Raw genomic sequence first — 13,458 nt, 5'->3', positions numbered from 1 at the left:
TGCAATGTTGGTCATCCAAACTCTCTTTAAAAGCTTCCTTTGATTAAGGACTTTTTACCACCTGGTAATGCTTTTTGACTTGTCCAGAGTTGTAATTGTTAGAATGGATTTTTACTTTGGCTTCAAATCTGTCACTGCAACTTTCACCTATTGTTTGTTCCTTGTTCTATCTTGTAGGACCAAGCAGTGCTAGATGAATCTTTTTTTATATGACAATCCATGAAATACTTGAAGAGAGCTATAATATATCCACATTACCTTCTTTTGTTAAGGCTATATAATCCCCTTTTCTTCAACCAAGAATATATGAAGGGATAATAATTCAAAGGCTTTTTGAGGTACATTAATCTTTTCATGAGGCAGAAGCAGTCAGGTACTGATGCTACAATAAACCATTATGGTAACAGACCAAATTCGCAAATTACAATTCTCAAAAAATTTATGCTTTTAAATTTATGCCGTGTATGCCCATCCCAACCTAACAAAACAACTTTTTAAATGGCACTAGATACTAGAAAGTTAAAAAATGGCCTGGATCACCTGAGACAGAGATGCAAGGGACCTGTTTGTGGGAGACAAGAAGGATTAGTGAATGCATGAACATTCTGCAGTTTTTTGGGGAGAAGTCTTTTTTTCTATTGGCGTGTCACCAAAAGTATCTGTACATTTAAATCCACCTGATTAAGCACATTTACTCTCTCACTCTGGCATTGTTCAAGGGCAAAGGACTTCTTCATTCACAGAAGACAGCACAATGTCATAAGTGGGATTATTGGCCATTTTCTCTTTGGCCACATAGCCACAAGAAACAGGCTGCCAGTATTGGTCTGTTTTATTTGTCCTTTTCCAAAATTTTCTCCTTCTCTCCCTTAATTCCCTCTTCCAAAGACAGCAAGCACTGATATACATTAAATATGTGCAATCCTTTTAAACATATTTTCATATTTGTCATGTTGTGCAAGAAAAATTAGATCAGAAGGGGAAAAGCCATGAGAAAGAAAAAAAAACACCAAGTAAACAAATAAGAACAATATAAAAAGATGAAAATAGTATGCTTTGATCCACATTCAGTCTCTATAGTTCTCTCTCTGGAAGCAGATGGCATTTTCCATCTGAAGTGTATGACTTGTTTTCGATTAAGACATACTGGCCCTTAGTGATCATTACTACAGTTCCTTAAGTGCCCCAAAATACAGCCATTTAATAATGTTTTATAATTTTTGTCCAGATCTCATCCAATCTTACTACCCTTTTTATTGTAGATTACTATAAAATCTATTTTCAACTCAATTTAAACATTTATTATCTAGTTTTTGAAAAACATGTCTTTTGTTTAATCTTTTCTTCTAAGCCCTAGGTAGTTAAAATTAAATCGACTTTGTTAGAGAGGTAGACTGAGTCATGAAAATGCTACATTATAGAAGTTAGAAGTAAATAGGTAATAAGGAAGTGGTCAAGAATGTCAAATATTTAAGAGAATTCAAGAAGAGAGGGATGTTTAGAGGAATGGAGGTGTAAGAATGCATCAAAGTATTAGTGGTTAAGATGAGATGAAAATAAAATTGATAGATTATATGTATATATGTATATATGTGTTTGAATGTGTACATATATGTATGTACATATAAATATATATATCTATGTGGTCATGTACATATATGTGTGTACATATATATATATATATATACCTATACACATATACATACATTTTATTTTTATATATTTTATTTCCCCTCAATTATATATTAAAATAAATTTATAAACATTTTTAAAAAGTTTTGAGTTCCAAATTCTATCCCTCTTTCTCCTGTCCCCTTTGTGAGACGGCAAGCAATTTGATATAGTATATACATGTGCAATTATATTAAGTATTTCCATATTTACAATTCTTCATCTTATAATATTACTGTTTTTGTGTACACTGTTCTCCTGTTCTGCTCACTTCACTTTGCATCAGTTCATGTAAATCTTTCAAGTTTTTCTAAAATCATCCTGCTTGTCATCTCTTATAGCACAATATTCCATCACAATCATATACTACAGCTTGCTTAGACATTTCCCAAATGATGGGCATTCTCTTGACTTTCAATACTTAGCTACCACAAAAAGAGCTGCTATAAATGTTTTTATATAAATAGGTCCCTCCCTTCCTCTTTGGGATATAGACCTAGGAGTCTATATACTAGATATATAATAATGTTGCTACATCAAAGGATATGCACAGTTTTATAGCCCTTAGGTCCATATACACATTTTTTGATACTGGCATTCAGAAGCCTCCATTGTCTGGTTTCAATGAATATTTTGAATTCATGTACTTCTCTTCAAGCCAAATTAAACTGGCTTTCCTTTTTCATCCTGTGTTAGCCAGTCTCTGTGCCTTCTCTCACACCATCCCTATGCATAGCATACATAATCTTTTCCTCCCTCTATCTTCAGGTGTGGAAATTATTGTTGCAAATCTCAACTCAAGTACCAAGAAGCCATTCCTGACTTCACTTGACCCTTTTTTCCTAAATGAAAATTACATTTATCTCCTTCACATAGCACTTTGTCTGAACCTCTCCTTTGCCTTTATATTATTTTCCCTTGTAAAATGGTGATTTGTGAGTAGTGATATGTGAGTATGTTTTCCTTCTGATTATTGAATTATGGATTTAGAACTGAAAGGGACTTTAGAAGCCATATAGTTCAATTCCTTCTTTTAGAGATGAGGGAACTGAAGTCCAGATAGATTCAGTGACTTGCCCATGGTCACTCAGATGTTTCATTACTGCAAGGTCTATGTTAAGATTTTTTTTTCCTTAGTGTCTAACACACGATAGGCATTTTATAAATGTTTATTGCATTTAAATGAATGAGTGCTATTTATCTAGAATTCTAGAGTATGTTTTAAATGAAATAAATACTAGATGAATATTTCTAACATTTTTGTAAGGAGTTGACCATGTGAAATTATACCAGAGTTTGGAGAAAAATCTGTTGCCATCCTTGTGGTCACTGAAAAACTGTCAATCTGGTTCTGTGTTTCTATGTTGCCTGCAATTTCTATGTCTTGCTATCATTAGGACTGAAAGTGCTTTCATTAAGATCCTCTGCCCCTTAGGATCACTTATATTTTGTCACAGAAATTCCTCCAGGTTGAAAATGCTCATGGTTGGGTTCAGTTTAACAGTAGTGGTAAGTTGGGTTGTTATTTTTGGTGGGATACTGGCTCTGACTTCAGCAATCCAGTCTTATTAATTAAAGACTCTTTTGAAATCACTCTTTAGGCAGCAAGCTGACCAGGGAAGGCCTCCTAATGTGTTCATGCCCGGAGCAAATCTTTCTTCATCCTTACTCTATAAGAGCTCTCTTGCTAAATTGGGGATGGTGAATTGCATGTGGAGTTTGGATGAAAGGAAATCGGCCTAATTTTTCCTTTTCTAAGAGGCCCAGCTGAGCCTATGAAACAGTGACAGAGTTGCCAGTGTTTAATGGAAGATTCAAAGCAGTGACCCATCTGAAAGTAATCTCCTCACTACTGATGATGGAGAGGGTTGTGTGTGTGTATGTGTGTGTGTGTGTGTGTGTGTGTGTGTGTGTGTGTGTGTGTGTACACGGGTGTCTGCCTCCCAACTCAGAGAAGAATTATTTGTCCACTATGGCTAGAAAACCTATAAAAATGGAAAGTAAATATATCTAGGATGATTTAACAATGAAAAAAACTGTTCATATTGAGGTCATTAGAGCTATTAGCAACAAAGAATAATTGACAGATGTTTATTTTCTGAAATCATTGTCTTATTAATGATGGAGGGGGAAGAATGGATTGGTTTGTTTTATGAGCAAAGATTTGGTCATAAGCATGACATGGAGAAAGGAATTCTGGATTCTGAGATACAAGACCCTTTTCTGCCACTTACTACTTGTATAACCTTAGGTAAATAACTTACCATCTCAAGCCTCAATTTCCTCATCTGTAAAATGAAAGAGTTGAACTGAATGAAATCTAGATGCAAATTAAGTAAATTATAGCTATGATCCATAATATGTTAAAAGTGAGATAATGATAAGTGTGTTAAATAAACAATAAGGCTCAATAGTATGATATGGTAGCTGAAAGAATTGACTTGACCTCTGGTTACATTTGACCTTGGGCTCTGGAATAAAGGGAATGATAATCTTATTCCACTTTGCCATATCTGCACTATTATACTCAGTTCTGGGAATCACATTTTAGGAATGACATTGATAAACTGGAAAATGCCCAGAAAAAGGCAACCAGGGTAATGAAAGATTTTTAACTTCATGCTATTTGAGAATTATATGAAAGAAATGGGAAGAATTAACCCAGAAAAGAGAAGACTGAGTGGAGAGGATAAAAAAAAACCTAGGTGTAATGGATGGAAGTTGTCAAGAGGCAGATTTAGACCAGATGTCAGGAATAATGAATTAATAATTAGAGTAATAAGTTCCCCATCCTTGGAGGTATTGAAACACAGGCTGGGTGATGACTTGTTTGTATGTTGCAAAGGGAATTTTTTTTCATGTATAGATGGATTAAATGATGACTAATGTCATTTCTGATGTCAAAATGATAGGCACTGAACCTGTGATTTCATTGATATAAGGCAACTCTTGGGTGAGGAAACTATCTCCACTAATGTAAGTCAGTACTTTCTCTTTTACTTATGGTATTAAAGAGTTGACTAGAAGGGTTAGTGATTTGTCAATCACTTTCCAGGGTCACACAGCCAGAATGTGTCAGAGGCATAAACTGAATCTAGGTCTTTTTTTGGCTCAAAATCAGCCTTACCCACCTACTAACTGTGTGACCCTGGCCAAGTTACTTAACCCTGTTTGCCTCAATTTCTTCATCTATAAAATGAAATGGAGAAGGAAATAGCAGGCTACTTCTGTATCTTTGCCAAGAAAACTCTAAATGGGGTCTTAAAAAATCCAATAAGCTGAAAAGACTGAGCAACAAAAGTCAGTTTACTTCATAGAATCATAAGACCAAAGATTTAAATGTCAAAGGACATTTAGTCCAATCTTCTTACTTTATAGAAGAACCTGAGCTTCAGGAAAGTTGTGACTTGCTCAAGACTTGCAGAATCAGGGTTGGAGGAACAAAGGTTCTATTATTTTAACTCTTCAAAGACTAGTGATTTTATCCCTGGGATGAGGGGTTAAAATTAGACAATAACAGCTATAAGGGGTTTTTAGAGATCATTCATATTTATTTAAAATTTTGTTGATGCATCTTGCATCACATCTCATTTCAGAATACAGTTATCCCTTCCACGTTGTGGAGGTTAGAAATGCATACATTTGGAAAGCCCAATTTTTCACCCTTCATACCAGAGAAGGTCTGAATTATTGTGATATTTAAAGATAAAATATGTTGATGTTATATATTACATATAAATTTTATGCATTTCTGAGTTTCTAAACTTTTTTCTCGGTCTTCTGCTGGCTTTCACATGTTGTCTATGACTTCCACAAAACTCCCCCCAAATTCCCATTTAATTTATTGCACCAACCTGTGACATAGTGAAACCAAGATGGAGAAAGTCATTATATGGAATGGATAATTGAACATGGTTTTTTCTCCTTCCCCATTCAGTGAGCTATCCTTTGTAAAACAAACAAACAAACAAACAAATTGGAGGAAAGGGGAAAGTTCAGCAAAATGAACACACACAAAACTAGAATGTGATACTGTATATATTATTTCACACCCATAGGTCCCCACATCTCCCAAAATGGAAAAGTGTGTTTTTTAAAATCTCATCTTTTGAATAAATCTTGTAGACCAGATGATATTTAAGTTCTCTTCCAGATGCAAATTCTATTTCTCCTTTTCTCCTGGAAAAGGAGGCCATTTGGCTCAGTGGGAAAATGATTGGTTTAAAGTCACAGGGCTAGATTCAAACCCTTAGTCTACTATTTATTACCTGACAGCCAGCAAGTCACAACCTCCTTAAATTTTAGTTTACTTTTTTGTAAAATTAGGGTGTTGGAATAGTGGACCCTTAAGTTTCTTTACAGTTCTAAATCTATGGTCTTGCAGTGTCATTATAACAAGCTGGTATTCCAAACCCATGTCCAAAGCTATTCCTATTTCTATCTTTTAAAGGTCTTCTTCACACTGACCCTCACATAAATATAATGTTATAATAGGACTTTTCAATCTTTCTAAAATAGAATTATTGTATTGTTTTATTATTTAAAAGCTTTATTTAAGAAAGACTTTAGGAGTCTTTGGAGAACTGAACTGTGATCTCCCTATTCCTCATACTTTAATCTTGAAAAGACCTCAGCATTAAGGACCCCTTGGGGGTGAACTGAGAAGGATATGGGAGAAGAGAGAAAGAAAGAAGTCAGGAAAGATAGCCTCAGAGGAGGGAGATGACTAAATGTGTGTAAGTCAAGAGAAAAGAGGAGATATACTTTTTCATCTTGATCATTTTGGAACATGATTGTGAAGTGATTGCATATTGGACTCTGAAAGCCTTTAATAAAAATCTTACCAACTGACCAAAGCTAACTCCTTCTGTCTTTCTTGTTAGGAATGTGTGATTAAAGGTACTAAGAAGTGAAATATAGGGGTCAATTTGACAGGTTGAAGAAGGAGACAAATAGGAAATGCCAGGGGACCACTTGTAAAATTTTCTGGGTGACTGCCTATGAGGTGTGTTTTTTATGGTGCTTTTAGTCTTATTTTTAAATAAAGAAAGGGAGGCAGCATTTCTAAAAGGTTCAAAAGGTGATAGATTTTTCTTTTGTTGCCCAAATTAATCACTGGTATGCTGCAAAATACCTAATTTTTTTTTAAATTATACTTGGTTCCAGGTATAGTCCCAGGACAGTAAGATCCTCCCGCTTTAGGATTTCACAGCATGGAAGTGATGCAGGATCCTAGCAGAGGGTATCAATGAGAAAGTAGCCTAGACAGAGCAGGCCAATGAGAGTTAGAAAGGAGAGGAGCTGGCCAGGCTTGGTGGTGCTGAGTGAGTTGCCTCAGGCTAAATGGAAGCAGAAGCCTTCTGACTGGGGCAGTGGGCTGGCAGAGAAGGGGGCAGGAAAATGGGGGGAAAGGGGAGATAGATACCTTGAATGCTTTTGACTATATGATACTTAAGACTTCCCTATGCATTTCTTGGTTACTACTTCAGACACTATGAATACCTCTGTCTGGATATTGTTTCTTTTTTTTTTTTTTTTTTTTTTTTAGCTTACTTCACTTTGATTTCCCTTTATGTATTCTATGTTTAAGTCAAAACAGACTAGCTGTCCCCCAAGCTCAGCATATCATATTCTGCCTTTAACCAGGCTGCTCCCCGCTGCCTGGAATGAACTCTTTTTATCTTCACCTTTCAGAATTTCATTGCCTTTCAGGTATCCTCTGATTCCTTCCTTACCAGACAGTTGAAAGTAGGAATTAACTTCTAATTTTTCTATACCACTTTGTCTGAATCCTTCCTTTGCCTCAATCAATCATTTATTAAAGATGGACCAGTCATTATGTTAAATCCTGGGGATAAAAAAAAAACCCAAAACAAAAGTGTCTTATTCCCTGCTCTCTAAAGAGTTTACATTCTAATGTAGAATGGGGATGGACGATGCATATAATTAAGAATTGACCCCCCATCTCCCTGAGCTCATTCTCCAACTTCCAGTTGTTCTGGTGGGCTAAGCTCTATAGGAAAGCTGACTCCTTTATGGTTATAGCAAAAGCTCTGAGAGAGTAAGGTTTCTAGTAATGTTGCTCATGAGGCCCCACTGGTATGAGGCCTCATTGATTACAGGCCATACTTAATTAGCTTTTAGAAAGTGAGTATTCACATTTACTAAGCAGGTATAGCAAAAAGAATTGGTATGGAAACATCCCCCCCCCAAAAAAAGAAAAAAAAAACTATTGGCAACATTCTTTATGTATATGCTAGATCTCTGGGGAGATTGAATTTATGCTTAGGAATCATTTGTAGCCAAAGGGGAAACTCATTGCTTCTGTTTATTGGAAGTACTTTCCTCCCTTTTTGGAAACTCCATGAAGTTTTCTTTAGGTATAGTTTTCTGCTGGACCAGAGAATGAAACTGGTACCCTAATAGAATTCTCAAGTGGCCTTTCTTTCATGTTTCCAGTTTGCCCTTAGCCCCTTATGTAAATACTATTGTCAGATGGGAATAGTGCTATGAATTCTGATGGAAATTCCAGATTTTCTAGTCTTTAGAAATTCACAATCATCACAAGGGCAAAGTTTGAGGGGAAAAACTTGATCTCCTTCCTACCCCTCATCCCTAAAGCAATAACTTCTCAATAATTTGTTACTATTGAATTTGATGATCATCCAATCCACTTTAATGTATTTGTGAGATTTTAAAAATTGATTTGTTGTGTTATACATGAGGCTTTTCTGAGTCTTTAAGCCAATCACAAGTTATATGGCTATCATCTATCTTAATCCAAAGATCAAAGCATTTCTCTCCTCCCAAATTTATCAAGAACTTATTCACAACTAATTAACGCCTTTGATTGGTTGTTCAATTTAGTTGTCTGGGCCTCCTATGGTTACATTAATTGGGGGGAGGATGGGAGTACCCCTTCTCCATGCATAAGTCAATAAAAAGATATAGAATGAATATAAAATATAGAATAGAAAAAAGATCTTAGAGGTTGTCCACTCCAACCACTTCATTTTAAAGATGAGGAAATTGAGTGGCTAGTGAGTCAGGTTTTTAACTCTTTTGTTTCTGTGTATGTGCTGTTTCCCTCAAGTAGAACATAAGTTCCTTGAGAGTGGTGGTGATCTTGTTGTCCTGTAGCTTTTCAGTTGTGTCCAATTATTCATGACCCCATTTAGCTTTTCTTGGCAAAAATACTGGAATGGTTTACTATTTTCTTCTTCACTTCATTTTGTTGATGAGGAAACTGAGACAAACAGTTAAGTGTTAAGTATTTTGCCTGGGGTCACACAGCTAATATTGAAGGCCAAGTTTGAACTTAGGAAGATGAGTTTTCCTGTCTCCAGGCCTGGTACTCCATTCATTGTATTACCTAGGTGTCCTATAGATAGTTATGTCCATATGTGGCTATGCTTAATATAAGTTTAGATTTTCTTCAATGTTTAGCACATAGTAGGTGCTTAATAAATGTTTACTAAATGGTGGATACATCCTTGTAAATAAGGTTGGAACTAGTTTGGAAGTAAAGGGCTTCTCAGAGCCTTAACCTAGAAATGTGCTGCCCTATGAACATTAGCTGGACTAAATTTGAGTCCAGGCAATCAAGAAGCCAATCAGCAATCATGCTTTTGTGTTTCTTGGTAGGTAGATGAATAGCACATAAAATTAATCAAATATGTAGTTAACATTCTTTCTTATAACTTTCTCCCAGAATGTTTATCTTGAGAAGACTTACAATAGTGTTTATGCAATATATTTTTGTTTAAAAACTTTTTTGGCTTGTTTTTTTCCTCAGTTCTTAGGAAAATGTTATGAGTGTATCCAGATACACATATAAAAGTACTTACCAAGGAACATTTCAATAACAGATGCCTTCATAGCGAGAACAGCAATTCCCATAAATATCAGAATGGCACCCTGGAGAGGAAGAAACAATAACACCATAACATTTCAGCCAGAAGTTCTGAATTTCAGCTCGCTTAATGATAGAGAATCAGCTATATCACTCTACATTGTCCTCTGGAGCCCCAGGATCCCAAGTTGTGCCCTCCTGTACATGTCACACTAAGATAACAGATGGCCTGTGTTTCTGGCATTCACAGTAGCTATCCTAGGCTAGACATGCCAACTGGAGCCATCAGCCTCCTTGCCACTTCTTTTGGGTTCTTGTCTTTTCCTTGGACCAAACAATGAGACAGTGGGAAAAAAAAGACAGTCTCAGCAAAATACCAGACCAGGTTTGGAAATACGCCAGTCAAATGCTATGCTTATTTCTGGGAGCATCTTGGGGTTTTATCCTGAGAGTTGCCAGCATTGGGGGGACTGTTGGTCTGCAAATGTATTAGCTGGGTGAACTCTGCAGTGATCTGTCATGCCTTTCGCAGTGGTTGGTCCTCAAAGCTCTGAGCTAAGGATTCTTTGAACCTTTGACACTCCTTACTTATGCCATATCTATACTTATATAAGAGCAGATTGCTTGATGCAGAGTTAGTATTGAGAAGACCTAGATTCACATTCTGCCTCTGACACTTTCTAGTTACTAGAGATAGGGCAGCCAAATCACTAGAATCAGCCTCTTAATTTGTAAAATGAAAGAATTCTGACCCTAAAGTGCTATGATTTATTTTGCTGTATATTGAATCTTTCTTAATTGTTGCTTTTTATAGTATTAAAAACAATAACAATTAGTCTAAGGAACAAGTCTAAACCAAACAGAACAAGCTACGTTGCTAAACTTTAAGCTTTAGTCCCTGAAGAAAGCTAGTAACCATCAATTAAATAATGACTAGTTAATAGGCTTCAGTCTCAAAGTATACATGATGCCATTAAAACCTATCTTGGGATCCAGTGTAATACAGGGAGAGCTGTGATGTGCTTTGTAAAAAATTTAATTGTGATGTATTTCTCATGTGCCTTCATTAATCTAAGAAATTAGTGTTTGCATATTTAGTAGATCTAAATAGTTCCAGATTGCCTTTGAAGTAAATACTAGAGGCTCAGTTCTCCCCTCTCCTGGCACCCTTCTTCCCCTAATCTATTTCTGCTGATGAACATAGTAAGAAACTTTGCCTTTTTGATGATATTGTCCTTTTCTCTAGGAAATGGAATTTTGAAGGAAAAGAAAAAATATATATAATATAGAAACACACACATACATATATGTATTTATATACATATTACATGAGATTGACACGGAAACAGAGAAACACACAGAGAGACAAAGATTTACAGAGAGAGACACACACAGAGACAGAGAGAGACAAAGAGACAGAGACAGAGAGACAGAGAAGGAAAGGAAAGAAGGGAAAAGGATGGAGAAAGAGAAAGAGGGAGGGAGGGAGAGAAAAAATGTTTCCTTTGGAAAGGTTTAAAGAAAACTTAAGTGGCCCAGTTGCAAGTCCTGCCTAAACCCTTGGGATTTCAGGATGTGACTAGGAAATGAAATTTGATTTTTCATGTGCTAGATGGACACATAAAAACAAGTAGGATTCCAGTAAATTTTCTAAGCCCTGAGGAGATAACATCAATATAATGAGTCACCAGTGATGGAAACTGACCAGATCCATTGTACTTGCTGCAAGAATGTTTGCAGGACTCTGTCTCATTATAGCTACTATTTAGTTAGTTTGTTTCTTTGCATAGACAAGTGAGATGGAAACTCGCCCTTCAAAACATGTGAAAAGTTCCCATTCTTATCCATTTTCAAGGTCAGCAAACAGGTCAGCCAACCATAGCTGGTAAACATTTATGGCTGAGCTGCCCCAAAGCAGAATGGGTTGTCTTCGGACTGGGGGTGTAGAACTATAAAGAGAAACTATAAAGAAAAACTGTTTTGGGTATATGTTTGTCGGTGTGCAAGGGTGCTGGCAACAGTCACTCAGAAGATGAGCCTGACCACATTTGCATGGGGCAGGCTAGCTCTTGTTTCTACAGGGGTATGAGGAGAGGAAAAAAACTAGATAAAGGGAAGTGTCTCAAAATTTTAAGGCGGACAGTACTGGCTGGTAGATGATCTTGAGGGGAGTATGAGGGCTGTGATCATTGTGGGAGACAGCTTACTTCTCCCAGGAGGAAGTTCCTCCCACTCCCCCAATATTGGTGCCCATTTTCCTCATGGAAGTTTCAGCTCTGATAGTGGATTTTTCCTCAGAGGTTTTCAAGTGGAGAGTGACTGACTCCTTATTACTTATTTTGAGAGGGAATTCTTGTTTAGGTACCAGCTGAATGAAATGAGTGTTGATGCTCCTGTTAACTGGATTCTCTGACTGTGAAATACCACAAAATTAATAGTTGGAGCACAAGTTGTACTACTAAGTTAGTTTTGATTTAAAAAAAAAAGGAAGACAGATTTTCAAACTAGCATACTTCAAATAGGCAAATTCATTCTTAGAGTGGCTTTAGCTTTTGTTACAGAATTTTGTAAACAACAACTAAATATTTTGGGTAAAAGAGAAAGAAATAGAATGTATTGTAACAATAAATATTTATTGAGAACCTATTATGCTTAAGGCATTGTAATGTTATTTAGTGGGTAAGAGTATGCCAAGTGGAATTTATAACATTCTTGGGAATGTGATGGCTAACACAATGATTTTATTTATTTATTTATTTATTTTTGCTCAGCACAGGATTATTTTTTGTTGAGAGGAATGATGGTATATTATTGAAGAATAAGAAGACTTATCCATGTACAGGTGATTAAAAGTATATGTGTAATACCATTTAAGATAAGACTTAAATGCAGTCATATATGTAAGTTCCATAAAACTCATAGCACATTTGAAGGATGCCCTGGAACAAATACCATTTGAAAATTATAGATCTAATACTTAACATTTTAATGACATGAGAACTTATCCTCCTATACAAGTCATCATCTCTCTGTTTCAGGAGATGAGATTTAAGTTCCTGTGACTAAAAAGAAAATTCTAATTTGGTAGCCAAAATTCTGGTGCTGAGTCTTGTCTGAATTTAGCTAGGCTAGTCCTTGGATGATACACATATAAACCGTGGCTAGGTCAGTATTTGAATCTTGGTAGGACTTTCCAGAGCTTTTGTTTTTTTGAAATAGCTTTGAAGATTCTTTGCTTGCTATCATCTTACGCTGAGATTCTAAGTAGCATTTTAGTGGAGAAAGACAAGCAGAGGTAGGAAAAATATTAACAATATAAGCTACGAGGAAGTAGAATTTGAGCTCAACCTTGCAGAATGGTTGGAAGGACCAGAAAGGGCATTATATATGGGAGGAAGAAATGTAATGAAGTAGGAAAGTACAAGGTATCTTCAGAGAATGGTGAGTTGATCAGTTCTGTTTGCGCAGAGAGTTCATGTTCGATGAGCAGTTAGAGATGAGCCTAAATTGTAGATGTTCTTTAATCGCAAGTAAAGAAATTTGTGTCTCATTGTATAGACAATAGGAAAATATTGAAGGTTCATGGGGACATAACAAGGGTAACATGTTTAAAGTAGTAAAAAACGTCTTCGAAGGTCAGTTGGGAATCAAAGTGTAGGGTGTGAAGAAATTGGAGCAAAGAAGTTGTTAGGAGAATGTAACAGTCCAGGTAAGAAGGCAGGAATTAGAGTGGTGGTAATGGGAAAAGAAAGGAAGGGACTTTTGTAAGATGTGAAGGAAGAATTAACATAATTGCATTCTTTCATGAATTATTATTGTTGTTTCATTTGCCTTGTCTCTAAAGCAAGGTTATAAACTTATGGAGGGCAAGAATCATATTCTATAGTTGTGTCGGTTTTTTTATTACCCCACATCATGCTGAATACACACAACAA

The 13,458-nt window shown here is 36.0% G+C and overlaps 1 protein-coding gene across 3 annotated transcripts in view; it reads right to left on the bottom strand.

The window, feature by feature from the left end:
* VIT (vitrin) overlaps positions 1 to 13,458 on the bottom strand; it is a 152,159-nt gene that overhangs the window by 122,745 nt on the left and 15,956 nt on the right. For all 3 annotated transcript variants that reach the window (XM_074288180.1, XM_074288181.1, XM_074288182.1), the window contains one exon: positions 9,519 to 9,588. In XM_074288180.1, coding sequence (XP_074144281.1) covers positions 9,519 to 9,570 — 52 coding nt within the window. In that variant the 5' untranslated portion in view covers positions 9,571 to 9,588. The remainder of the gene's footprint in view (positions 1 to 9,518; positions 9,589 to 13,458) is intronic.

The sequence above is a fragment of the Sminthopsis crassicaudata genome, chromosome 2 (assembly GCF_048593235.1).
Source record: "Sminthopsis crassicaudata isolate SCR6 chromosome 2, ASM4859323v1, whole genome shotgun sequence".
NCBI lineage: Eukaryota > Metazoa > Chordata > Mammalia > Dasyuromorphia > Dasyuridae > Sminthopsis > Sminthopsis crassicaudata.
The sequence above is the reverse complement of the archived record's forward strand: the minus strand, read 5'-3'. Positions and strand labels throughout refer to the sequence as shown.